General features: G+C 36.6%; 2 protein-coding genes across 2 annotated transcripts in view; both read right to left on the bottom strand.

Annotated features, from left to right (window-relative positions):
* vclb (vinculin b) overlaps positions 1 to 14,123 on the bottom strand; it is a 29,329-nt gene extending 15,206 nt beyond the window's left edge. Inside the window, exons 1-5 of the mRNA XM_055175898.2 lie at positions 13,811 to 14,123; positions 3,766 to 3,836; positions 514 to 664; positions 313 to 421; positions 62 to 184 (exon numbers count right to left, since the gene is read on the bottom strand). Of these exons, the coding sequence (XP_055031873.1) occupies positions 62 to 184; positions 313 to 421; positions 514 to 664; positions 3,766 to 3,836; positions 13,811 to 13,978 (622 nt within the window). The 5' untranslated portion in view covers positions 13,979 to 14,123. The remainder of the gene's footprint in view (positions 1 to 61; positions 185 to 312; positions 422 to 513; positions 665 to 3,765; positions 3,837 to 13,810) is intronic.
* A 4,534-nt stretch (positions 14,124 to 18,657) lies between these two features.
* Positions 18,658 to 27,939, bottom strand: plaub (plasminogen activator, urokinase b). The gene is made up of 10 exons (XM_055177131.2): positions 26,632 to 27,939; positions 25,661 to 25,775; positions 25,541 to 25,574; positions 25,196 to 25,355; positions 23,400 to 23,494; positions 21,358 to 21,544; positions 21,121 to 21,272; positions 20,146 to 20,286; positions 19,897 to 20,045; positions 18,658 to 19,102 (listed from the first exon to the last, which is right to left on the bottom strand). The coding sequence occupies exons 1-10, from the start codon at positions 26,706 to 26,708 to the stop codon at positions 18,914 to 18,916; spliced, it is 1,299 nt and encodes a 432-aa protein (XP_055033106.2). The 5' UTR covers positions 26,709 to 27,939; the 3' UTR covers positions 18,658 to 18,913.

Here is a 27,939-nt window from a genome sequence, read left to right as displayed (position 1 = left end):
AAAATCAATAACAATTGATGATGTATCAGTTTGTAATTGTGTTCAGGGTAAGTGATCAGACCTGAGATCAGTACAGGCAGCAGCTCCTTTACAGTGTTCATAGAGTTGACCAACATGACTCTGTGCTCCTGATGAGTCAATTCCTGCTGACGTTCATCGATCATCTTGGCCATTTTTGTCATGCCTGTCAATGCAAATACAGTCAGACACAAAGAATTAATTTCATCATACATCGACATGTTCATGTTTTTAAATTATGAAACAGAAATAAAGCAGTGTTTAATTATAGAGAGAGTAAGAGTACATGTGCACCTGGTCCCAGGTTCTTGGTGTATGTGATCAGATCTTCCATGGATTCCACCACCTCGGCCACAGTCAGATATTCCAGAATCCCTTTACACACACGGATGATTTTACGAACCTGTCACGGATAGTGAGAATCTGTCAGTCTACATGCACACAACAGAGGTCAGAGACATGGGAATGAAGCTGTTAAAGATGTTAAAGACAGACCTCAGCCTCATCGAAGGTCAGGAGAAGATCAGATGTGCCGGACAGGATCCCACGTGACCCATCGATCAGATAATCTCTAGCTGGGACTGAATACGGATCAGACTTTAGCATCTGAGCGGCCTGCACCAGTTTAGTGCATGCGGTCTCTACCCTGTAAAGATAAAAGATAGAATGAAGAGATTATAACACAATGCTTTAATAATAATATAGTCAGGAAACAAATAAATCTGCACATATACATACACACGCATAAAGTATTGTGCAAAAGTCTAAGGCCAACATCAGCTTTGTTGTTTTAGAAAAGTTTTAAAAAACATCCATATTCATTTTTTGCTCTTCTTATTATTAAGATACAAACAGAAAATACAGGATATATCAACACAAAATGTAAAGAAACACCACAATTTTCCTAATAAAATGTCATTTTTAGGTAAAAGTCAATATTTAAGGGATAATGTATTGTATTCATTAGACAGATTTATTTATTTTTTTACCACAGAAATAATTTCAGGGATATGAAATATTAAATTGTGATTTTCAAAAAATAAAACTTTTTTAAAAATGTTTTCAGTGTGTGTATCAGTTCTTTTTGAACATGTCCATCTTTTTTTAACAAAACCATGATAATATTGATAACCGTGATAACTTTGGTCACTATAATCATGATATGAAATTTTCATACCGTTCCATCCCTAATCTGCACTATCCAACCACGGCACTGACATTTAGTGCAGAGATCAGATCATTTGCATTTTAAAGGACACACACACAACAACGGCACATTTTGCCGACAAAGTAGAAGACAAGAAACCTGTAAAGGATACAATGTGTATTATCCTGCCACTCATCTCACTATCTGGATATAACTTGTATATGTATCTTATGGCTAGAATTAGTCATGTGGGTTGTATAATTCTTTGGTTCATAAGTTCCTATTCTGAAAGTTTCATCAGTTGTGCATATGGTCAAGTTTGAAATTTCAAATTTAGTATTTTTCAGTAATGCAGTTATTTTGGGGGGAAATGTAAATAATTGCATTGCAGGCTGATTTAAGTTGTGCTCTAAATTTTCTGCTTGTGCTCCTTAAATTTTCAGTCAGGGGGTACAGTTCTCCTAATGACAAAAAAGTTAGCCTGGAGCCCTGAAGTACTAGACTTAAAAATGTTTAGTTATTTATTTTCTACTTTTCCTTCAGGAAACTTGCAGTATACAGTAAACTAAAATGTGTCTGTTTTCATTTCAAGCAATGTGTGCTGTGATTTCAGTTGAAGTCAAAATGTTATTAATAACCTTCACACAAAATACTTTCCTCTTCACTTAATTCTTTTAAAATTACAAAGATAACAACAAATGCCCTTTCAATAGAAAAATATATCCCACCTTTAATATCTGAGCATATTTAAAATACAAACCTTGCCAGCGAACTATGAGGCAAAAAATAATAATAATCGCTCATTAATCGTAACCGATGTCAAATGTTAAATTAACCGAGGTTTTGATTTTAGGTCAAATCGTTCAGCCCTATTCTTTAGTATTAATAAGCAGTAGTTGGATTATATTTAGGCAAAAGTAGTTTGGACACGGATGAGAGAATTGGACACTAAAGTGGGACTAGAATAATTGATGTACTTTTCAAGCCTATCCTTGTATCATTTACTAAATAGGATTTAGAAAGTATTTAGTAATAAGTAATTAAATACTTTTTGGAGAGAGTAATTTGTAAAGTAATCTAATTACATGATTGAAGATGTAATTAGTAACTAGTAATTAATTACTTTTTTTGAGTAACTTACTTAACAAATCAAATCGGCTTACATTTTCTGCATTTTGAGATGTTTTGACAATTTAGAACCAACGTGGCACAACCACGGTATGACAAACAAAATGAAGAATACAAAGAGACAGAAAATTAAAGACCTTGAAGAAGCGTGGAAAAGTACTCGACTTGATTTCAAAACAAACGGTGTATAAAAGATAAGTATTGTTCACAGGTTAAGCTTGTTGCTAATGTCATTCATTCATTCATTCGTAGTGAATTGTGCTAACATTATGAAGACTACATTTGGATTATTTCCAACTTTTTTGCAACGGATTGATGAATATGCATTGGACTCAGTGCAAGGTTTCTATGCTTTGCAAATTTCTAGGATTATGTCATTAAAAAACTGCAAAAACAACAAATCTAAAAGTGGCAACTGGCATGGTTGGCTAAGACTTTTGCACAATACTGTACATACATGCACACACACACACGCACACACACACACGCACGCACACACACACACACACACACACACATACACCTCCTATTGTGTGATGAGTGTTGTTGTAGTTGCAGAAATGAGACTGGTGTTATATTTCTCTTTGACAAGAAAAACTGCTATGTGTGTGAGAGAGAGGTGGGCTATAGTTTATAATTTGATTGCGTGTGTGTGTGTGTGTGTGTGTGTGTGTATTTGTGTAGCGCTGCAGGTTTCAGACTGCATATAAAAACCTTAAGGATTCATGGTGTGTTGTAACAGATCATTATTTTCATTTCTGTGTTCAACACAACCACAAGAATGACAGCATGTGTGTAAACAGACCACAACCAGACATAAAAACAGCATCACATCTATGAACTTTGACATGAACGACAACAAATCAAACTCAGAACAGTGACAGCTAAAGAATTTCAGCTATTTCCTCTTTAGTTCCCAAAACATTTCCAACAACATTGTGTTTGTCGAGAAAACTCAAGTGCTCATTTCAATGACGGAAACACTAAACCTACAAGTTGTATTAATGATACATCAAATCATCTAAATGTATAATGTGTTATCTTGAATCATCTGATGTGTAAAGGAAGTAACATCATTGTGTTTTTATCATGAGAAGAGCGGCTCAGCTGTGTCTGCAGATCATTTATTACTCAACACACCTGCAGGAGAGAGAACAACACCCTGAACAAACACACACACACACACACACACACACACAGACGCACACACACACACACGCACACACAGCTAAAGCATGCTGGTCTTACATACACAGACAGCAACATTATTCATACTGAACCACACACACACTTTACATACTGACCATGACCTTTACCATAGAGAGAGAGAGAGAGAGAGAGAGAGAGAGAGAGAGAGAGAGAGAGAGAGAGAGAGAGAGAGAGAGAGAGAGAGAGAGAGAGAGACAGTGTGTGTGTGTGTGTGTGTGTGTGTGTGTGCATGTGTAAGTTTATCTGTGTGTGCGTGTGGTTACTTTATAAAGGCGGGTGGCATATCTCTTCTCATGATGGCATCTTCTGTTGTCTGTACCGTCTCTTTACCCACCTGCATTAAAACACACAACACACAAAACACATTACACACATGATACAAACATGTAATACAAACACATTAGTTATAAAGCACAGCTTAAAACTCTACATTTGGTAAAATAATAGTTTGATTGTTGTCTAAACCAGCCAAGTTGGTTTAAAGATGCCAAAGAATGCATGTTAATAATCTGTTAAATTGTTCTCTGATATCTACACAGAAGATTTATCTTTATTAAGTGCAAAAATGATCCAGAGTCAGTTTTTCATGTCCATTTACAACCCTAGGATTTGTCTTTATAATGAAATGATCTATTATTACCTTATTTGAAAGGGTCATGAATAATAATGTTGAGCTCTGCTCTGATTGGCTGTTTCTCCTTCAGTAGCTCTGTGTGTGTGTGTAAACAGATCTTATGTTTGAGTCTGTATCAGATTTTGAGGAATAATTAATTGTTTGGAGATTGTTAATGGACGTTTCTGAGTGGTAAGTTTGTGTATTTTTCAGTATGGACCTGCAGAACGTAACTGTAACGTCAATAGTAGAACTTCAGCCTAAACGCTAACATATAGCATAAACTAGCATAAAGCGCTAACTCAGCAGTCCCAACTTTTTTTAATCATTGTAACAACATTGTACTTATTTAAATGTATAATTTAATGTTGGGGTGTACTTCTGGACTGTAACGTTACAGTTGGTGTTATGTTGAGATTGGTCTGTTTTCTAGCTGTCTTTTGCATGCACAAGGTTTATATAAGAAGGAGGAAACAATCGTGTTTGAGGCTCATTCATGGCACCTTTAAAACGCAGATTCGGTGATTCATTCACATCAACATGGATGGCTTCATATGTCACCATCATATAAAGTGGACTTGCTTTAACATGATTTGGCTTAAAAAAAAAACGTTGCCGTGAAGCTGCATGATGAATCAGTCCAGTATTATTCATTAGTTCATTTGGATATAAAAGAAGTTGTGTTTCAGAGAACTGCAAAGATGATTCATTACCCACCCACATGCATGCGCACACGCACGCACCCACCACGCCATGAACATAATTAGGTCTGCCAACATCCAAATGACCTCATGTCTGGTGTGGCTCAAGGGATTGTTGGTTTAGTAACTGTGGCTTTAAGTAATGAAGGTCACGTTTAACCCCAAATCTCTGATCCTATTTTGGTAACATGCAACACCACGTCTGCATCTCAGAATATAGTTTCAGTATAGAAAATATATTACTCTTGATATTTCTGTGTAAAACAGGACCTTGTTCATCATAAATCGACTGAATGGTGAAAAGTTTCTACTTGACAACGGAAGAAAACAGAAGATGTGTCTGCAGTGTTAACATCACACATCTTATCTCAACAACAAATGCTGCAAGATGACTATGAGCAATGATAACAGTGATCTTTGCATTAGAAAACACTAAATATTATTCCTCATAATTCTCTGACAGATTGATGTTCCCATGCGTCCGTCTTTCCTCACAGCTAAAATCGAAACTGTGCTCGGTCCCTGGCAGGCCACAACATTCCAGCATTTGTGTGTAAAGACACACAGACATAGAGACATGAAATCACGACACACAGCTGCTGTCAGGTTACAACACTCCAATTCAACAGGTAACAACATGTTACGAATATCACACCATAATGAAATATAGAGTAAAACACAGGTTACAGTGCTACATCTACTGTACATACACTGTGTGTTATATGTGAAGAGAGATATTTGAAATGTCTTGTCTGCTTGTTTTAACCCTGATATATGGAGGAGAGTTTTGAGCGAACTTTTCCTTTAAAGGGACATTCCACATATGCTCATTTTCCAGCTCCCCTAGAGTTAAACATTTTTCTTCCCAAAAATAGTCCCTTTGGTTACTTTCAATAGCAGGGGACGCTTTTAATAACACTACGCCTGCTGCAGCCATCAGCAAAGTCCTTGATTATTATAACGCCAGAATGAGAGTACAGTTCCTAACAATACCTGTCTAGAAAATCACAACTTTTACTTTTTCGTCAGTCTTCAAACATGATGTAACTACAGAAGAGTCTTAAATGGGAAAAATATTGAAACTCTTTGGTTTTTTTTTTAAACGCGTTGCTAATGGTCTAATCAGATTCAATGGATTGTGCTAAGCTATGCTAAAAGTGCTAGCGCCAGACCCGGAGATCTGCTGAATGGATTCCAAAACGATGAATCAAATCTAGGGGAGCTGGAAAATGAGCATATTTTCGATAAAAGTGTAGTGTCCCTTTAAGACCACACACAGTGACAGAACATTACAAATCTAAATATACCTGCTGCCATTTGTGCCAATGTACAGAAGGTGTGAAGAACCACAAACACGTAATAAAGCTAAAACAACATTAAGGAAGTCAGATTTCTCAAGATCTCCATTTAGACTTTAAACACGCACATAAACTTCACACATACTCTCACACCTAAAACAGCAGCTGATTAAAGAAGCCCACAAAGATTACAGAAAATGCACGTAAAATGTGTCCAGGATCGTTTGATTTTTGGTTTGTTCACACTGACAAAGATTTTCCAGAATCTGTGCGTGCATTCACACACATGCCGTAAAGATCCTGTATAGACACGTGACGTATTTAAAGTCCTGAACTTGTTAGGTTTCTTCCACAACGTCTGAAGTTTGCTATTCATCCATGATTTGTCTCTTGAGAAACAACGCATGTGCATTATAGTTTATGATAAGATTATAAGGAGCGTGTTCTGTCATGCTGGTGAATGACCTCTGATAGTGACGAGCTCCCTGATCTCTGCTTCAGTCCAGTTTACAGACATTTCTCGTTGTGAATGTTGACCTGCGTTTGTGTCAAAGAGCTGAACAATTACTTCTTGTTGCGATGACATGCGTATCCTCACTATGGAACGGCCCTTTCGGCATTGTTTCTGCCTCTTGTTCACAGAGAGGGCTTTCTGGGAATGTTACTAGGACCTAGGAGCAATCCCAGAACATTTACGAGACTTGTTGTGTTCACACAGAAGCCTCTCTGTCAATTTTACGGAAATTTTCTGGGACCAAAGTGCTGTGTGAATGGGTTTTTGATCAAAATGCTGACAGTCTGATGGTGAAAATGTGAGGAAGCTCCTCTGACAGTCTGGCAGGATCAGACTAACAGATGCTTCTTTGTATCTCTACTCAACACTCCATACACACACACACACACACACACACACACACACACACACACACACACACACACACACACACACACACACACACAAAAGGGCTCTCAGAGTTGAAGCACTCCTCTCAGAGTAGCTGTAATGACTGAACTTTTGTTCTTTACTCTATTAAATAACATAAGAAAATGAAATCATGAACTGAATTATACGCTGGCTGTAGGGGTGGGCGATATGACCAAAATTTTCTATCACGATAGGATTAATTTTATATCATGATAACGATATGTATCACGGTAGAGTTTTTTAGAAAGAAGATAAAAACAAACAAAACTCAAGCTCTCTGAAGATAAACAGTCAATGATATAAGAATGATAATAAATAATTATGCATGGATGTATAGGCCTATATATATATTTTTTTTTTTATTTAAGGTAGAAAAGTGATTTAATCAGGAGCAGTGAGAGATTTCTCTCAATGCTGTTTGCTTAACACGAGTGACAGACAGGAGCAAAATTAGGTAACTTCCCCTTTAAGACCAAAGTCCGGATCCAATACACTGTTGCACATGCGCTTTCTCTTTAAGCTGTTTACTTTCTCTTAAGACCTAACTGGTCGTGTTTATGAGGAATTTTGACGCGTATGTGTATTTAAGGCCAATAAAGCGGGAAAAATGCTCACAAGCTTAATGAGCAGCGGTTGCGCGACTTGTCTGCTCCTCCTGACACACAGAAAGAACGCACGCATACAGATCTGTTGTCTATTTTTCAATGGCTTAAAATAACTTGTTTTAAAACTGTAGTGCTTAAATACATGTACAAACGTTACGTTTTCGTGACCACACGCATAGGAGCGTGACGTGGGCTTGTAACCTCGATAGAAACGATAGTCCAAAATCTCTACCGGTTGACACATTTCTACCGGTTAATTATGTCTACCGGTTTATCGCCCACCCCTAGCTGGCTGTTAGAGAGCATAGAGAGAGTAAACTCTCTTAATGATGTACAGGAGTTCCTTCATCCACACTTACAATGGCACAAACCACTAGTCCACCCACAAAAACATAAAACATTGAACACAAAAACAACGTAGTAAATCTCTCTGTGATTGATATAAAAGCTTCATCGAGCGTGAATGTGAATGTTAAGTGTATGTGAAGTTTCCAGGACTGTGTGTTTTCCGAAAGGATATTTAGGAACGCATTATCTCAGCATGTAATTAAAGTGCTTTCTCTGATGATAAATGTTTCCTTCTGTGAGATCTGTAACAGACTGTAAACCTCTCTTTCTCTGTCTGTCTCTCATCTTCAACAGTCTGGAAAATCTGCTGGAACATTATAATCCTGAGACAAAGCCAAAACTTCCGGATCGTTACTGTGAGGAAGGGAAGCGCCACAGAAAACATCCTCAAGATTATGTTATTCTCATTTTAAAGACGCTTTGGAAAAACTACAAAATCTGCATGAGGTTAACCGATAAGAGGCTGTTTACACCTGGTATCAAGATGCATTTTGGTCAGTGATTGGATCACAAGTGGAGGACGCTATGCTGTAAATGTGTAAAATGTTTTGAGTGCATCCACCTTCCACCACATTCAGAGGTAGTCGAAAACACATTTGACCGGATTGCTTTTGTGGCATGTGGCAACAAGAGACCGCATTCTGATCTAATGTAATGTACCGAGCACAATGTTTTTACATCGGTCCTGACTTTAAGGCTATGTCCACACGAAGCCGGTGCATTCCCTATCCGATCATTTTTTTTCTTTGCTCTAAAAAAATAATCCGTAAACACGAAACCACTGAAACCGACTGAAAGCGGTGTAGTATATATGCCGGACCAGTATGGGGCGCTGTAATTCTGCCACAGACATACACTATACACGGAGAAGAAGACTTTGAGCATGCGCATAATCAACGTATGGTGTTGTCCATTATCGGTTGTTGGTCACCACAATTGCATAGAAGCAATAGATTTTGCTGTAATAAAGCTAGTAGGCTTAGTAGCTTCTGTAGCACGAACACAATCACGTAGTCCGCCGTTATTGTTGTTGCTGTTACGTGTGACGCTTCCGACACGTGATGTGATGACGTTTTCGCTTCACAAAATATACGGATTGGCTGTACAGACGAAACCGCCAGGGTGTCGGTTTCAGATTTATCCACTTTAGGACCCGGTTTTAAAAAATAGCGGTTTCAGTCTCCCAAAACGCCGGATCCGTGTGGATGAAACGCCAATACGATAAAAAATGTATACATATGCAGGGATACACGTCTCCGTGTGGACAGCCCCTAAGTGCAAACCCACAGATTTCAGCGCAATCTTTAGGCTTTCATTCATTCATTCGTTTTGAAAGTTTTTCCATCAATTGCACTGAAATATCAGAGAAAGCTTTTACATATAAACATGCAAAACATTGTGAAGCATGTTTACTAACAACACAAGCAGCAAACTCTGACATAATATTAGTTTGCATCATTTTAAACCTGTTATTTCTCCCGTTTAAGTTTAAACAACAGCAGAGCGACTCGTCCACAGAAAATCAGGATAAAGAGGCGCTCGAAAACGGACAAAAGAGACGAATTAAAGTACCAGGTGTAAACGTGTCTCGTGGCAACATGTATAAATTGCTATCAGTTAATTAATGGGGAGATAATCAAGAATTGAATCGAAGTCGAATCAGACTGATAAAATGAATCGTTCGATTAATCGATGCATCGAAAAAATAATCACTAGATTAATCATTTAAAAAATAATCATTTATTCCAGCCCTACTCTTGTCCACTTTATACCTGAACTGACTGACCAAAACGCATCTTAATACCAGGTATAAACAGCCCCTAAGAGTGATGAGAGAAATTATCCAGTAACTCTTTGGTTAGGGTCACACTGGCTATGTTTATAAACACTTCTGTAAAGATGCTGAAGATCAAATCAAGCCAAAGTTCCCAGTAACTCCACTGAAATGAAATAGCTGATCTTTTAGCAGGAGAGATGTCTGTTTTTAATACTGAAACATGTGCAAAGAAAAGAAATTAATCTCAACTCATATCAGCTCTGTTGACTGTGTATAGATGGTTTCAGCAGTAACAACATAGACAAGCGGCTTTTGTGGTCCACACGTAACTTTCGATAAGATTAAATAACAAGTACTTTAAATGTAGTTTATTTATATAACAAGCAAAATAAGTAACACATAGATTACCTAGGAAACCAAAACATTTGTTATTTTCGACGAGATATTTGTTTAAGAGTTCAGTTTAGCAACTAGTCCGACCATTAAACAAACAGAAACAGAAAGTAAAGTTCGGACCAGACGCATATCGCTTCACCGCACGTGCACCCGATGAAACCGTCTATAGAAGCAGCAGCATTGCCTTATAGACCGTTTCATCGGGCACACGTGCGCTGATGCGATACACGTCGGGATCCAAACTTTACTTCCGGTTTCGTTGTTTTAATGGTCTGACTAGTTGCTAAACTGATCTCTTGAACAAATGCCTGGTCGAAAATAGCAAATGTTTTGGTTTCCTAGGTAATCCATGTGTTGTTTTTTTGCTTGTTATATAAATAAACTATGTTTAAAGTACTTTGTGGTTATTTATTATTAGCGGAGTTTACCGGAAGTTACGTGCGGACCACGACAGACGCTTGTTTATGTTGTTACTGCTGAAACCGTCTATACTGTTGTGTTTCTCTCAGATCTGAGATCAGTGTTTAATGACGGGACAAGATTTTCATCAGTGTGGTCTTTAGAAATCTGTCTGACCCCATCCACCTCCAATAACTCAAGTTACTAAAGAAGACACAGAGTCACTCTCCAAGAACTCCCCAAATTTCTGATGCGCAGCAGACCTTGAATGTGTGTCTATTAAAAGCTTTACAGAAACTGCACAATGAAGACAAAGGCCAGTTAAAAAAAAAACAAAGCATATATTTTGTGCTAAACACTAATGCTATTTCCATCTTTCTCTCTTCAGGGAATGAAATCTGTGTAAAAGAATTTATCTGCGATAAAAGTGTTTTTTTGATACGCCATCTCGACACAAACAGGAAATGATTTGGGTCTGTGTGGAAACAGAATATTTTCAAACACAAACACGGCCTGCATTTGTCCTCAAAAACAACACTACTAAATCAACAAAATCTATTTTTACAGCAATCCAACCAAAGTTTCAATCAAATCTAGAGAGGAACAAAGATGATTTGAAGGAATACGAGTAAAATAAAAGAGGAAGCAGAACTGGAAGTGTTTATAGATGAGGGGAGGAGAAATAAGACTTCAGAATATTCATCTGAACTCAATATTTAGCCTCTCTAAGCTCGAAGATGTAAGAAAATCTCAGATAATCTTGAAATAAGAGTGAGAAAAATAAGAAACCGCAACGGTTGAGAGAACTGTGTCACAATAAAACCGTCTGAAGTGGCTGTGTAGGCAGGAAGCAGTTTCTCTGGGTGGAGCCACATTAACACACTGAGCCACAGATTCACCTTTATACACATGAACCTAAATAAACCTCAACCTGACCTCAGATACTATCCTGAGCAAAACTAGGAAAATGTAACAAATTATCATTCACTAAACAAACAGAAATCCATTTAAAGAGGGGGTTTAATGCTATTTAATGCATTCAGACTTATTAACACAGTTAAAGAGCTGCTATTCTTATGCTAAACAAATGCAAAGTGTGCCAAACTCACGCCTCCTCTTTCCTACAAGTTTCTGAAAGTTTTTTTTTAACATGGGTACCCGTTATGTATCAGTGACCCCATATTCCTTTTATGGGCATTTCCCCTGGAAAGCACACCCACATGTCAATCAGAGTGAGGACGCTCATTAACATTATTCTTCGAGTAGAAGTCACATCACTGCACGTGACAGCTTTGTTTTATATCAAGACTCAACACTAGCACAAAAGTAGAAGTGTGTTTTTGGATGCAAGAAGAAAGCCTTATGGAAACAATGGCTATAGTTTGTTTCTCCGGGGTAGCAGCAGGTATTTTGTGTGTGTGTTTACTGGATTTCGTTGAAATGGGGCGGTCCCAAGCAAGTCATAAGTTGCAGGCAACTGCATCAAATGTCTGTTTTGTGTTGGCAATCGGCACGTAAGTGCATATAATGTTAACGACACGAACATGTAGTCAAAAATAAGTTATCCAAAGATAGTGAGATAATGTTTTGTGCGTGTTGCTTGCTCATGACTCGCTGGACGCCTCCGTGATCTTGTGCTTTTCTGGAAACAATCGTTAGAGCTGATCAGTCTTTAATAAATCTGGTAAAACTAAAGACTTATCAGAGATATGAAGGATGTAATACAACTGTATATATACTAAAGATTAACATGAGATGAGCAGAAACAGTGTGTTTTATGGGAGCTTTAAGGTCAGATTTCTTCTGAAGATCCTCAGATTGTGAGCATCAGGAACATGACCACCCATGAACTGTGTGCTTAACATATCCAGTACACCTAGTCTAAGTACACAGTACTAACTGTCTACAGTTAATTCTGGACCATTGCTAAAAATAACTACAGAACAACAGGCTGGTAATGTTGCCTATTTACAGCCCTCTGAAGGTTTTGCTTCCGCTTTAAATAACCACAGATGCTGTCAGACAGCTGATTGATGCTCTTCTTCAGTATCTCTCCATGACAGATCACTTCCTGTCCTCTCTATAAACATCTGCACACTACTGGAGTTTACAGATATTCTACAGACTGTACAGGGATCAGTTCTATTGTATATTGTGGGGGATTAAGGGAAACATGTGGTTAAACGCCAAGACTCATATCAATTTCTGATACAGACACTTCAACTTGATAAATAATAATAATAATAATAATTCAGTTGTTCAGCTAAGCTAAGTTGTTTCCATATATAGGGGAGGAAATGGTTAACGTGAGTTTATACACTTTTATCTCCAGAATAACAGCTTGTTCTTTCGACTGCAAGTGTTTATTACAAGTAAAATGTAACAGAAATTCAATATTTGCTCATGTCAATGTTTAGGTACGTTGAGTGTTTTTTCCACGTTAAGCGTTTAAGATTGTCTCTCTGATCTGAAGAGGTTATTTTGCTCTAAAAACCTTTTTTTTTTTATAAAAGATAAGACCAAATAAACAGCCTTAAAACAGTAGTATGACATTGTGCCTTCACAGTTCAGACATTTTGGAGCAGTTTCCTGGATAGGGTTTAGATTAATCCAGGACTAGGTCTTGGTTATATTAGGACATTTAGTAGTTTTTACAGAGACAAAACAATGGCACTGATACATGTTAAGATGTGTCCGCACAAGATGTTTTTTAATTAAGGCAGCTCAAACATTTTAGTCTTGGATTAGGATAAGCCCTGTCCAGGAAACCGCCCCATGATGTTCTTCCAGTAAATCTGTGTTTCTCTGATGGGATCTTTGATCCTCTCTCTATGTGAAGGGGTTCATTCATGAACTCTCACCATTATGCCCTTGAGCAAATCCTTTAACATTAAGCGAACAAAAACATACAATACGAGCAACACTACAAACACAACATCATCTGAAGTACTAGCCATTGACTATCCATTGAATGAAGTAGGCTATTTCTCATGACAAGAATCATTTAGCCAGATTTGTTATTGGCATTGCGTGGCACAGTGGGCAGGATCTCAGGAAAAGGCGGACCTCAGTCTGGATCAAAGCCAGAAACTCCAGGAAACTTTAGCAGATACATTTTACACTAAACACCACCCGACGGATACTTTTTGTTCATCCATTGTGTTTAAACAACTCTCACGTGTGCACGCATGTAACCGAGTCAGTGATAGTTTAGTTTAGTTTCTCTTCTTGTGTGTTAGCTCTTACCCTGACCAGGTTGCTGACAGCCGCTTGCACGGCGGCCACGGGCGCGGTGAGATCCGGGATGGCTTTACCGTCAACTTCGCCTTCTTCGTGCATGATCACCAGATGAGAGATCTGCTGAGCCACGGGCTCCAAAATACTTTCTATCGTCTTTGTGTGAAACACCGGCATGATGATACCTTCAGATGAGTCGCTCTAAAGAGAAAAGCAACCTCTCCGTATCCAAAGTCCCCCGTTTCCAAACGCGCTATCCGGTTCACACCGAAACTCTCACCGACTCCCCTTCAGCAACTACTGTGGGAGCGACTGGTGTGGTAACCTCCGATTCACGAACAAATCGTTCTTTCAATTGAATCGCGAATCGGAATGAATGACTCGTTCGCGAATCGCTGTTCACCTTGATAAAACAATACCCTACACATTCTAATGGTTTCATTACAAATACCATGATGAGTCTTCAGCTGTTTACATTTAAAACAAAAATGTATTTATGTAGTGTTTTGGACCTTTTCCTGTTAAATTGAATGACGTTAAAATAACATCCCATAACCAGCAGAAACAGTATAATTTCCATTAAAAAGCAATATAATTTATATTATAGCACTTAAATCATTTACAATTTTATGATTTTGTGAATTTGTTTTTGTTTTTCAGTCTTTTTTTCACCAGCTTTATTATTAACTTTAACAAAACAACAACACATTACTACAGCAATGAAGATGCAGATATAAAAACAAAACAAAAATAATAAATAAATAAAAATACAAATGCAATGCCATGTAGGGAAACAAAGAACAATAATGTAAATATGCATTAAAATGACATAAAGAAGAATAGAGATATATAATTATTATTGCTTAAGGATAAATAAAGCTTTGAATAATTTCCATACTTGTCTATATCATCTTTAAATAAATAAAATAAAGATTATTTGGATCCAGTACATTTTTGCTTACGTATGAAAAATGTATCTAGCAGGAAACATGATGACGCACGTTGACCGATGAGTCTTTGTGAACCGGCTCATTTAAATGAGCTGTTCGAAAGAACCGAGTCATGGAAATGAGTCAGACTTCCCAACACAGGACCGATCACACACCACCCAAAGCTCCCTGTTGACGTTCACAGGCGCTCCACCAATCAAACAAAAACCACAGGCGCGCCCGCGAATACTATTGGTTCAAGCTTACGTCACTCATTTCGGTTAGCCCCACCCTCGCTTTGTCTAGTTCGCTGGAGACGCGAGTTCTTGCTAAATTACGTCATACATTCTCATGCCCTAAAAAGGAAACTTGGTTCTAGTGTTCTTGATGAAGAGTTCAGAGTGCCGATGGGCACGAGGCTGGAATCCTTCTCAGCATTGTTTAGTTTTTATATCATTTAAGAAGATAAGCAAATACCAAGATGACAATAAAAACTATTTACACTTTTCTTTCACACGTCTTTCTTTTTTCAAATGACAAACCTGCTTGTTTATTGCCATTTTCATTCATTATAAATGTACATAATGTTTATTTAAACTCAAAAGTGATAAGAAATTAGAATTTATTAAAAAAGTGATCATGTAGCTTAGCTTGTGCATCATCATGTGAGCAAGATCTTGGGTTTGATTCTCAGAGAATGCATGGATAATAAATGGACTTGAATGCACTGCACGTTGCCTTAAGATAAATGTGTCTAGCAAATATGCTCAACAATGAGAAAATGTTAAAGATTCAGAAAAGATTCATATGAAACACATGCAGAGTATAAGATCCTGGTTTGAATTGTTTTATAATATTCACAAGAGCAGGCCACCCACTCTCATTATAAAGGTTGTACAGACTTCTCTATTCACTTACTTTAATAACAACATCCAGAGTTGTGTTGAACTGACAGACGACTCAGGCAGCCCAAGAATTTGCCCAACATCTGAGCAGGGACCCTCAACAGCCTGCATTACCTAATATGGTTGCGTCCAAAAAAGAAAGAATTAAGGAAGTGGATTCAGAGTTTTAAGAGTAAACACACTGTGTGTGTGTGTGTGTGTGTGTGTTTGACACGAAAGACTGAATATCTTTGTATTCATGAACAGTGTTGGGAAAAGTTACTTTAAAAGTAATTCATTACAATATTAAGTTACTCCCAAGAAAGTAACTAATTGCATTACTAAGTTACTTTTCATGGAAAGTTATGGTTATGTTACTTTTTAGTTACTGTTGCGTTACTTTTTCTTGGCTGAGGCTTGATCTCTTTCAGTTTTTTATAACTGAAAAATTCTGCATTTAGAAATTTCATATTTCAACACAAAAATTCGATCTCTGTCTGCCATCTCAGTTTCTGACTCAAACTGTTCCCACATGGGCGTGTATGCATAGAGTACATAATATGACTAAGTTTAGTTTAATTCAGAACATACATTTTTAAATCAAATTAATTAAACTAAAACAGTAACTTGCATTACTTTTTTGAAAAAGTAACCCAAATATTAATTTGTACAATTATAAAGTAATGCATTACTTTACTTGTTACTTCAGAAAAGTAATATTATTATGTAATGCACATTACTTGTAATGCGTTACCCTCAACACTGTTCATGAAGACCAACTAATTCTGCTGGCATATCTTTAATATAACCCATCATATTGCCTTTCATAACTAACTAAATATTAATCATAAAGCACATTTTAAGTTCCACAAGAATAACAATATTTCTTCAAAACTGTTTATTTGTAAATGCTCAGGATTTATTTTGTCATTCATCATTTTAGAGGTTTAGCTGGGTTTTTTCAAACCGAATCACATTTATGATTAATCTGTACAGAAGAGTTTATAAACCTGAATGGATTTCACAACAACTTATGCACTGTAGTCAAAGTCTTCTAAACAGACTTATATTTGTGGTCAACATGTGTTACAAGAGCTGCATACATATATCTTCTGACATTCAGTTGATATCAAGTAGAAAATAAAAAACATTTGTGACCTCAGAAGCACATGTAGTAAATCTTGAATGAGTTTGGTTTCTATAAACAGGGTTCCCACACCTTAGTTAACTTCAAATTCAAGGACCTTTTTAAGGACTTTCCAGGTACAATACACTCAAATTCAAGGACTAAATGTGGGGTCACATTTCAAGTGAGAGCAAGGTTAGATCGTGTTACCTTTTAAGATACATTGTAACAGTTCCCTTTCGAGGGAACTCGCGCTGCGTCACTGCGGTGACACTTTGGGGACTTCTCCAGGGGTAAGTGCGTCGGAATGTGTATATCAAATTCAACCAATGGTGAGGCTTAATGACAAAGACAGGGTGACGCAGGAGACAGAAAGTATATCGCTATCTGAAATATTGCCAAAGACGTCGTTACAGGAATGCAGGAAGTATGACAAGGAGACGCAGCACCTCGTTCCCTTACACACGTAACCCGAGATGTTTTCATGTGTCAAACACAACTATGCAAAAAATCAACAGCTTAGCACGTGTGCTTAAAAAGTCTGAAATTTTAATAATATTATCCTACACAACACAGGGAATAATATGGATTTTTTTTCTTGCATAAAATAAATACAAGTCATTGAAAGTGCTTGAATCTGTGCTATATTTTCAAAAACTTACCATGGCCTTGACCCCCCCCCCCCCCCCAGATTTACAAACTTTCAAGGACCCGTGGGAACCCTGTATAAAACACACTTCCATTTTCACTCCGCCATTCAGTAAGTTTTGATACTTTTATATTTTTTATATGGCTGAGAAATTTTTCATGCCAAAGCATTGGTTGGTAATTTCATGTTTTTAAACAGCATCCCTTCTATTGTGTATGACAACACAACATATTGGGTACCAATGTAAGGTATGAAATATGAAGTGTGTGCTATTAGATCTGTAGCTACTAGATGGTATTGAAGTCCGTGTCTCACGTTTATGCACTTCTCTCTACATACTAAACAGTGCCTTCTTGTGGTTTAATATAATACTGCACTCAGTCATCCTACACAAAGAAAGCCCTACTAAACAGACAGATTATATAAACCTGTTGGATTTATAATCATCAACAATTTTAATGCATAAATAGATCAATACAAATATTATTCAACACTGGATTATATATTAACTGGTCAAGAGCATCTGTGAAATTTTTATTTAATATTTTACAATGATTTAGAAACGAATGAAAAAGTTACATTACATCAAAGTTACTGTGAGTAACTGTATTATCAAATGAAATGACATCACATCAGTGTTATTAACTGTTATGATCATGTGATGAATGGGAGTTGATGCCCAGCTGTTATGTGACTTTTACACTTAATAACATGAGGGCTGTTCCACTAATCTTATCTGACACACACACACACACACGCACGCAGGCATGCACGCACTCACAGAAAACATTTTTGCTATTTTAGATTTTTAAAAAATATAATTCTGTTTGATTTATATTTGTTTCCTCATGCGGAGCAAAACATGTCAAAAAAAAAAAAAATACTGGTATTACTATCTTCGTTTGCCCCACACACACTAGGGATTACCAGGAACAGACACAAATTTGCTTTCACAGATTTCCCAAATAATAATATTCACAAATAAATAAGACGATGTGCTTTATAAAACATGTGCACTATATCTGTGCTATTATTTGTCTAATGTTCAGTGATTATTATATGTTCAGATTACTTACATATTTACATACAGCGTAAATTGTAAATCTGCAATATCAACACACAGACTGTTAACTTAGCCCTTACTCATATACATTCAGGTAACAAGAGATATTAAATCCTTTAACAAACGGGCAGGTCCGAATTATTCTTTCATTAACTTCATTAAAGTTTTGCTATATTATTATGAAGAAAAATTAGAAGAGGCAAAACTACAGTTTTTAGATTAAGCTGCCTACAAACTGATATCATTTTTTTTTACTATTAAATCACAGCAAAATTAAACGACTATTTAATACAATAAACTCATTAAAAACAGAAATCTATTTGATCTATTTACAAGTTTGTCTATGTGAATGACCATACAGGCCAAACAAGCACAATTTATTGGATAAAGCTAACCATCTCGATATTCCTAAATAATTGTCAGAATAACTGGCATGTGTGATATATCAGTTCATTTATATTTCATAATTTATCAGATGAGGGTGAAAGTGAAGACAAGCCGGTTTTCTTCAGGATCCATTTGTAGTAGTTGCTCACTTTTGTATAAATACCAGGACGGAACTTTTTAGAGCATCCTTCACCCCAACTCACCACACCGAACTGAAACGCACGACCGCTGATATCACACACCAGCGGCCCACCGGAGTCTCCCTGATGAAATTAAACAAACATCATAAATGTATCAAAATAACTGACCTGTGATAATCTACACCCACTTAAAGGATTATTAGGAACACCATACTAATATTGTGTTTGACCCCCTTTCGCCTTCAGAACTGCCTTAATTCTACATGGCATTGATTCAACAAGGTGTTGAAAGCTTTCTTTAGAAATGTTGGCCCATATTGATAGAATAGCATCTTGCAGTTGATGGAGATTTGTGGGATGCACATCCAGAGCACGAAGCTCCCGTTCCACCGCATCCCAAAGATGCTCTATTGGGTTGAGATCTGGTGACTGTGGGGGCCATTTTAGTACAGTGAACTCATTGTCATGTTCAAGAAACCAATTTGAAATGATTCGAGCTTTGTGACATGATGCATTATCCTGCTGGAAGTAGCCATCAGAGGATGAGTACATGGTGGTTATAAAGGGATGGACATGGTTAGAAACAATGCTCAGGTAGGCCGTGGCATTAAAATGATGCCCAATTGGCACTAAGGGGCCTAAAGTGTGCCAAAAAAACATCCCCCACACCATTACACCATTGCATTAATGAAAAATTGAACAGATGTTCCAAATAATCAAAGACAAAATCAAAGACCTGAATCTAAATTTATAGACAACTCATCCTATTGAACCATATCAACTCTTCAAACTGTTGTTTTATCACATTTGGGAAAGATTGTCACATTTGTGTTTAAAACCAGACACTTTTCATCTTATGGTAACATTTTTAGTTAGATTTTTCATATTTGTGAAGAAATAATGAATGAGTTTCTTACCTCACAGGAGTCAGTACTCCAGTCTTCACTTCCAGCACACAGCATGTTTTTTGTGATCTTGTTACCGTAGTATATTTTACTGGAGCATAGATCATGTGACAATACATTGACCTTTGCTTCTTTGAGATAATTAGAGTAATGCCACGACTCTGAAAAACACACACATACATGCATAATCAAACTCTCTTACACACACATCGTGGATATCATCCTATTATTTTTAATGTGTTAAACAGAAGCATCACATACCTTGTTGCTCTTTCCCATATCCAGTGATGTTACAAGACATCTGGTTCTTGGGCGAGCGTTTAGGATTGGGGATGCAAACCGTCTTCACTGAGCTGGACTCTTTAGCACATCCACCATCCGAACTTTGAATCTTCAACAACGCTAAACACACAAACCTTTCTTTAATGATGATCTTGATGAAAATACGCTGGGTATTTGTTTCTCAAGCAGTAAGATTGTTTTGGTCAACACCTTCATCATAAAGACCACAAACACATTACCAGTAGAAACCCAGTGAGACAATAATAGTTTTGATTAAAACCAATACAATTCCCATGAAACCATTTGAATTTCTTTGATGCTTTCTATTGTTTCAGCAAGGTGATTGCAATACTTGTATTGTCACAATAAGGGTTGCAAAATTCTGTGAATTTTCAATGAATTCTCAAATATAATAATGTATGAGGCTATCTATCATGTAGCTGTGATGCTCTTTCTTCTACATTCTGCTAGCCAGTTTTCTGTTATCATACATACTCTACAACCACCCAAAAGTTCAAACACATTACCATTATTAATGTTTTTGAAAGAAGTCTCTTATGCTCATCAAGCCTGAATGTTTTTGATCAAAAATTATTTATTTTAAAATAAATCCACGGCTTAATAAATGTTAAGTATCAGGATTTTTCAAAATTTGTATTGCATGCATGTCTGCTTATGATCAAGCAAACTGTTTATTTATGTTTGTATATGATATAGTTTATATACATTTCCAAATTATTCCCGTGAATTCTTCTAGATTCCAATAAATTCATTTTAAGTTTCCAGTTTGGAATATTTCCAAAATTCCCCAGATTAAGTTCCCATGGAAATTTATTGGAAATTTTCCACCCGTTTGCAACCTTAGTAATAATACATGTTTGCATCTGCAAAATGCATAAATGTTTGTTTGTGTGATTTGTTTTTTTGTGATGATGATGTGTCTCTGGTTAATACCGATGTCATTTTTGTAGTTGCCATCTTTGTTGTCAAAATTTTCATGGATGATCAGCTCAGAGACTCTGAACTTCTGCTCTCTCTGCAGGTCCGTCTCATTTACCGCATTCTTCCCCAAATATACTGAGAGTGTACTGAGACGTGTCTGAGGACTGTAAACACACAGAAAAGATAAACCTATAAACACACACACACACACAGGTAAACACCATCCATCCATCAGGTTTGTATACCTACCCATCAGTAAAGCAGTGTGTAGCTGTTAGGACCCAGCAGGGTGAGATAAGACTCCCTCCACAACTTAATCCTTTAACCCCAGATTTCCTCGTCAAGACCGCCGCCATCCAGGGGTGTCGCTGTACTGTGCTCAAAGCTCCGCCCACCACCTTCATGAGGCGATCCTCCTTCAGGCCGCACTGCAAACCTGAACAGATTAAAGATTTAAATGACACCTGTCAATCACACAGCAGGAAATATTTCAAGTGTTGTTAAAGCATTAATTCTGTTTTACATAATGACTTTCCTAAACACTTTCCTAATATTATATGTTTAAATGAAATTATCAAACAAGCACACATGCATTACAGTTTTTCTCGATTGCTAAAACACTATAACCAGGCTTTTGAACTAAAATTTCAAAACCATAATGCCATTTTTCAAGAAGCACAATCATTTCGCTGAACTATAAACACTACTCACCTGCTTTAACACACGAGTCAGATTTGTTGAACTTTTACATCAAAACTCTACACACAAATCCCCACATTTCTCAATGCTTACACCATCTGGTCATATGGAAAGCACTAGCATTCAAAACTGTTTACTGAAGTCAGCACAGCTTAGGCTCAAATTAGCAAACAATTACCAAGGTGGAAACACTAAGAAGGAGAAGGAGGTGAAGGAGGAGGAAGAGGACTTGGTGAAGGAGGAGGGAGAGGAGGAGGAGGGTGTGGTGAAGGAAAAGGGAGAGGACATGATGACGGAAAAGGAAGAAGAAGAGGAGGATGTGGTGAAGGAGAAGGAAGAGGACATGGTGAAGAAGGAGGGAGAGGAGGAGGACATGGTGAAGAAGAAGGAAGAGGACTTGGTGAAGGAGGAGGAAGAGGAGGAAGATGTGGTGAAGGAGGAGGAAGAGGACTTAGTGAAGGAGGAGGGAGAGGAGGAGGATGTGGTGAAGGAGCAGGAAGAGGACATGTTGAAGGAGGAGGAAAAGAAGGAGGACATGGTGAAGGAGGAGGAAGAGGACATGGTGAAGGGGAAGGGAGAGGAGGAGGACATGGTGAAGGAGGAGGAAGAGGACTTGGTGAAGGAGGAGTGAGAAGAGGAGGAGGACGTGGTGAAAGAGGAGGAGGGAGACGAAGGGCAAGGTGACAAGCAGTCTCAGATGAAATTCAAGCCACTTTAGTTGACCATGTCCTTGTTCATGGTATGACTATGAGTGAGGTTGAGCAACGAGTAAAGCCTAATTTGAGTCGCTTCACTGTTGCCTCCATCTTCAGAGTCTTCAGGGAGGAAAACAGATAGATGAACTTACAGTAAGACTGCTCTGTACAGTAACTTTAGTGTGCATACACTGTTGGACTATGACACTGGAATAAAGAAATTAATCAAATTGCCTTCCATACAGATCGACATATCAGTAGAGTAGATGAATGCCAGGAGTGGATCATACAAGAGGATTTTACCCTCACTGTTTGGCTAGGTCCAATATAGTCTGTGATGTGGACCAGATTCTCTGGCCTGACCCAGAACAAAGACCGAATAATAAAAAAAAAGTTTTTACAGTTGTGCTATATGTAGTACATGAATTAATAAAAATGTGCTACTGCATACATTAATTGTGTCATATGAAAAGGTTTTTGAGGGGGAGAACCACAAGCAGCTTACCAGTTTTGGATATATTTTTTTGAATTTATTGCATCAGTGTGTAATACTATGTTGTAATGTGTGTTTTTGAAAGCTTGTGTCTAATGTTTGGTTTTTCAGTAAGAGTGAATGGTTTTGAGTGTAGAGCTTCATTTGACCTGAAAATAGGATGTTTGGAGTATTGGGTGAGATGTTATAAAATTGTGTTTACTGTTTGGAGAATATTGGAGGCATAGTTTCAAGAAATGTGTTTAAGCAACCAAGAAAAACTGTAACATACCACATAAATATAATGTTAAAATCTCACAGGCGACAGAGAAGCATCTGCTAAGTTCACAGTCAATAAACATTTCATCACTCACATAACAATAATACAGATGTTATAGTCTGGTATCGAGTTACAGTATCAGTACCATGATTTGGACAGCGGGGAATATCACAGTCTTCTCTACTAATCCCAAACGGTGTCCGTACATAACACCAGGGTCTGGGGCTGTTGTCTGGGTTTCTGTAGGGGTCAAATCATGAACATAATGAGAAAATAATGAAAAAATTAAAGATTTGTGATCCTGTCTAAGGTCCTATTATCAAATGATTAACATTTACGCATTTGGCAAACACTTTTTTCCAAGGTATATATTACAAGGTATACAAAGTATTTTTTATCAGATTCTGTGTACCCTGGTATTGAACCCATGACCTTTTGCATTGTTAATGCAATGCTCTACTACTGAGATACACAGGAGCACATAATGATGAGATTACAAAGATCTCTAACATGATCTTACTCAGTCAATATTAAAGATATTAAGGATATATTGTCATTAAAGGTTAAACTGTTTTCTGAGCCTTTAACCTCGTAAGACCTGAGCCTTCTTGGGCTTAACTTAGCTTCCTCTTCTAGACGTTACATTAGTAATACGCTCACTTATAATGTTGAGTCATAGCCGCAGCAAATTTGACTGCTTATGCTATCGTGTATTATGTTGTGCTATCTGTCACTTTTCTGTGCTTTTCACTGTTTCTATTAATGTAAAGCTGCTTTGAAACAATTAACTATTGTGAAAAGCGCTATATAAATAAAACTGAATTGAGTTGAATTGAGCTTTGGTTTGTCTTTTTTTCTTCCAGCTTTTTTGGGGTTAAAAAGAACCAATTAATATTATAACCATATATTTTGCTTTGAACATGAAGCAGTGTAATTTTCCACGTTTGTGTTCAACAGGTTCCAGTTAGACAGAATTAAGTATTATGGTGCAAAACAACAAAAAAATGTGGTGTCCATGTGTGTATGTTACGACCAATTACTTTAAATTGTTTACAGTGGTTTACCATTATTTAAAATTAGAATTACAAACATTATCTGACAGTTAATAGTTCAAGTGTTATTTTAATTATTATGTCTTATACAACGGGGCGGTTGAATGCTTTATTCTGATTGGTTGAGATTGAATGTTCCATGGGTGTTGATTATATTCCTGTAAACTGCACACTTAACCTGTCAAATATCTTAAAATAATATCTGTGGTAACCGTGGAGGAATAATTCACTTCGTGTTGTGCCGCATTACCACCTTGGGTGTGCATTATTTTCAAATAATTCAACGTCCCGTCGTCATTTATTCCTTACATATGTCGGCTGCCAGTTGTTTTTTTAATGATTTTTTACAGTGATGACATTTCTGCATTGTTTTGGAAATGTTAGCGTGTCTCTAATAAATCGGTCATGCACATGATGATGACTTATTAACTCACTGTCATCAATTGTCTGCAACAAATTTCTTCTCCTCTTCATCTTCATTCTCTCGTTTACTAAAAAAGCTTAAAAAGTCTTCATCTCTATTACACTTTTTGACCTTAAGGCTTAAGAATAACTTTGTAGCTTTGTGAATACATATAATCTTTACTAGGATCTTTACAAGGGGAAACACCTACATTTCTTTGAATTTTGTAACTTATGAGCAACTCTTTGTTCATGAAGAGGAACACCTCAGAAAGAAGTATCAGCGGGTGTGTTTGGATGTTCAGGTTTGGACTTGATCACAAACTGAAGCCCATATAAAATTTCTTCCTGCCCATTCAAACCTTTCATTGTTTACAGTAGCATCATGTTTGTAAAGCAGTAATAAAAGACCCTGTCAGGTTTGGATTAAGATCATTTTTCCTCTCTATTGGGATTGTGATGTCTGTTATTTCAGCTTTAGACCTGCCTGCAGTGGTTGTGTGATCCCAGGTCGTGTTTTCTGCTGTAATCTTTGATTTCATGCAAGAGTTTTGAATTCCACCTCAAACATGTTTGCCCGCTCGCAGTCTCAGATAAAGAGCCCCGGTAGAGCCGTACGTCTCCATCGAAGCAAGAAACAGATTCATCTAGCATTGAAAATCATCATCAGAATATATCAATATAAAATAAATGAGCATTAATGAATTCAAACAAACATTAACAACATGATTCTCTCTCAAAGATTTGTCCATTATAACCACAGGACATGTGATGATCACCCAACTGTGAAGGCTGTAGAATGTGTGTAGATAATTAGAAAGTATTTCTGTACCTGATTTTTTGAGGTGTCGCTTGTGACGAGCTTTCTGCGGATCAAAACAAAATAACATTGGAGCTGTTTATATGAAGTGTGCCATTAGAAATCATTTTTAACTTTAAATACATTACTTACACAAACTGTGAGGGCTGTCAAAGCAAGAATCAAACACAACATGCAGTATTTGGGCATTTTTCTCAGTATCTCTTTTTCTTTCACCGTGCGTGTCAGATGATTGATTTTATATTTCCTGAATCAAATAACAAAGCATTGAGTAATTGACAAAAGACACGAGAAAGTTGTTTCAAAATCAGCATATTAGTTTAACTTCTTGAAATAAGGAAACACTCATCACATACAGCAAAATATACATTTCTCTGGCCAAAAATATATTTTAAATATATGCTAAAAATAGTTTTTAGAAAGTTAAGCCTAATTAAATATATTTTTGAATTTGAAAATATATTTAGTTTTAACCTTCATATATCAACATATATTTCACTTCAAGGGCAAGCAAATATATTTCTAATTTTACAATCCACATGACAAGAAATATATTTTAAATACAAGTTCATTATTTTGAAGTTGAAAATATATTTAATTTTAACTTATTCAAACCTATTATTGAAATTTTTTTGTAAAAAACATAAAGCCTTTCTTCCAATGTGACCTCAATATATTTCCTTGGTTTGAAATATATGGAGGGCTAAACATAAAAAAATATATTTTAAAATATACAAATAAATATTTTGGTGAAAAATATATTTGTAAACAATACAATTCAGCCAATATATTTTTGGCCATATTTAAAAATATATTTTTTTTTGCCATATGGTATTCAGCACTTTTTACATGCTGTAACTAGTTTTACAAGTTAGGTTTACAGTTTTCTGTTTTTAAAAATCACTTAAGATTCAAATGCATTTATGAATGTGACCATTTAATCACTAAATATAAAGTCATAAGTATTATTCAAAAGCTACTAGTACCATGTTGAGGTTAAGATGAAACATAAGATAATGTCACTTTCTATGACTGTGTAGCTTTGGTTAAGCAATATTACATGACTATAACAGATCATAATCAGTAATAAAAACCCATCTCACCTGATCTGCAGATCGTCTAGGTAAACTTCTTCAAAGCGTGTCTTCTGCTGTACAGTATTACAGTATATAACTCTCATCGACTCAAACACTCCCTATATACGCAGCAGAGTCTCCTCTGATTGGCTAAAGCAAAAGCAGGTTTCTATAGTTTGTGGGGCAAACACATGCACAGTTAATATGAAATTAGATCATATTAATGATTCATCTTTCACTGAATTTCACAGTCTAAAGAATGGCAGGGAAAGCAAACTTTTCTTCCTGGCATATGGGCATCTTCTGCAAAACACAGATGCTGACACCCACACAAGTGGGCAGACAGTAAAATCAATTTCACACATTTGACTTCCTGAAATACTCAGCTGTGCAAAAAGTTGAAAACAAATCATGTTGGTCTGTATTCAGTTTTAGGGAATATCATAGATAAATCAATGCAAAATGTGAAATAAAATTGTGAATCAAGGATACATGTGTAAGTGTGATGTCATTAAAATCAGACCCCAATCTGAGCCAATGAAGAAATAATAATCTCTGAAACAAACAGATTAATATGCTATATGTCAGGGTCATATTATATCACTAATGCAACAATAAACATCAACATTTAATAAGTTGATCAACATACAGTGACCCCAAAAGTGTTTGACACTTAGGAAACATTTGTGACCCTGGACCACAAAACCAGTCATAAGTCACACGAGTATGTTTGTAGCAAAAGCAAAAAACAGATTATATGGGTCAAAATTATCAATTATTTTTATTTCATGTCAAAACCCATTAGGATACAATATAAAGATCATGTTCAATAAAGATATTTTGTATATTTCCTGCAAATATATCAAAACGTTTTTGTGAGTGAATGCAGTTGCCAAGGACTTCATTTGGACAATTTTTATTCCTCAATATTTGGATTTTTTCCAGCCTCAGATTCCAGATTTTCAAACAGTTGTATCTCTGCCAACCATTGTCCTTCCATACATCAATGGAAATACTGTATTTTTTATCTTTTAGATGATGCATACATTTACATTTCAAAAATGTACCCATATGACTGGTTTTGTGGTTTAGAGTCATGAGAGTTTTTCTCAGATCACAAATGACATTTTCAAAACACTTTGTTCAACCTCCACATCATCTAGTTTTGGACAAATTGCAAATTCTTCTCGAGGTTGCTTATGTACAACTGTTTGCCGTTTCTTAAATTTACAATTGCTTATGCAATTTTCACCAAAACACATACTGGTGTTTTGTTGAATAGTCTTACACAATAAAACATCTAGCACTTTAAAAAAAATGCTGGGTTGTTTTAAC

This window comes from Misgurnus anguillicaudatus, chromosome 4, assembly GCF_027580225.2.
Source record: "Misgurnus anguillicaudatus chromosome 4, ASM2758022v2, whole genome shotgun sequence".
NCBI classification, from domain to species: Eukaryota; Metazoa; Chordata; class Actinopteri; order Cypriniformes; family Cobitidae; genus Misgurnus; species Misgurnus anguillicaudatus.
This window is presented reverse-complemented; position numbering and strand designations above follow the sequence as displayed.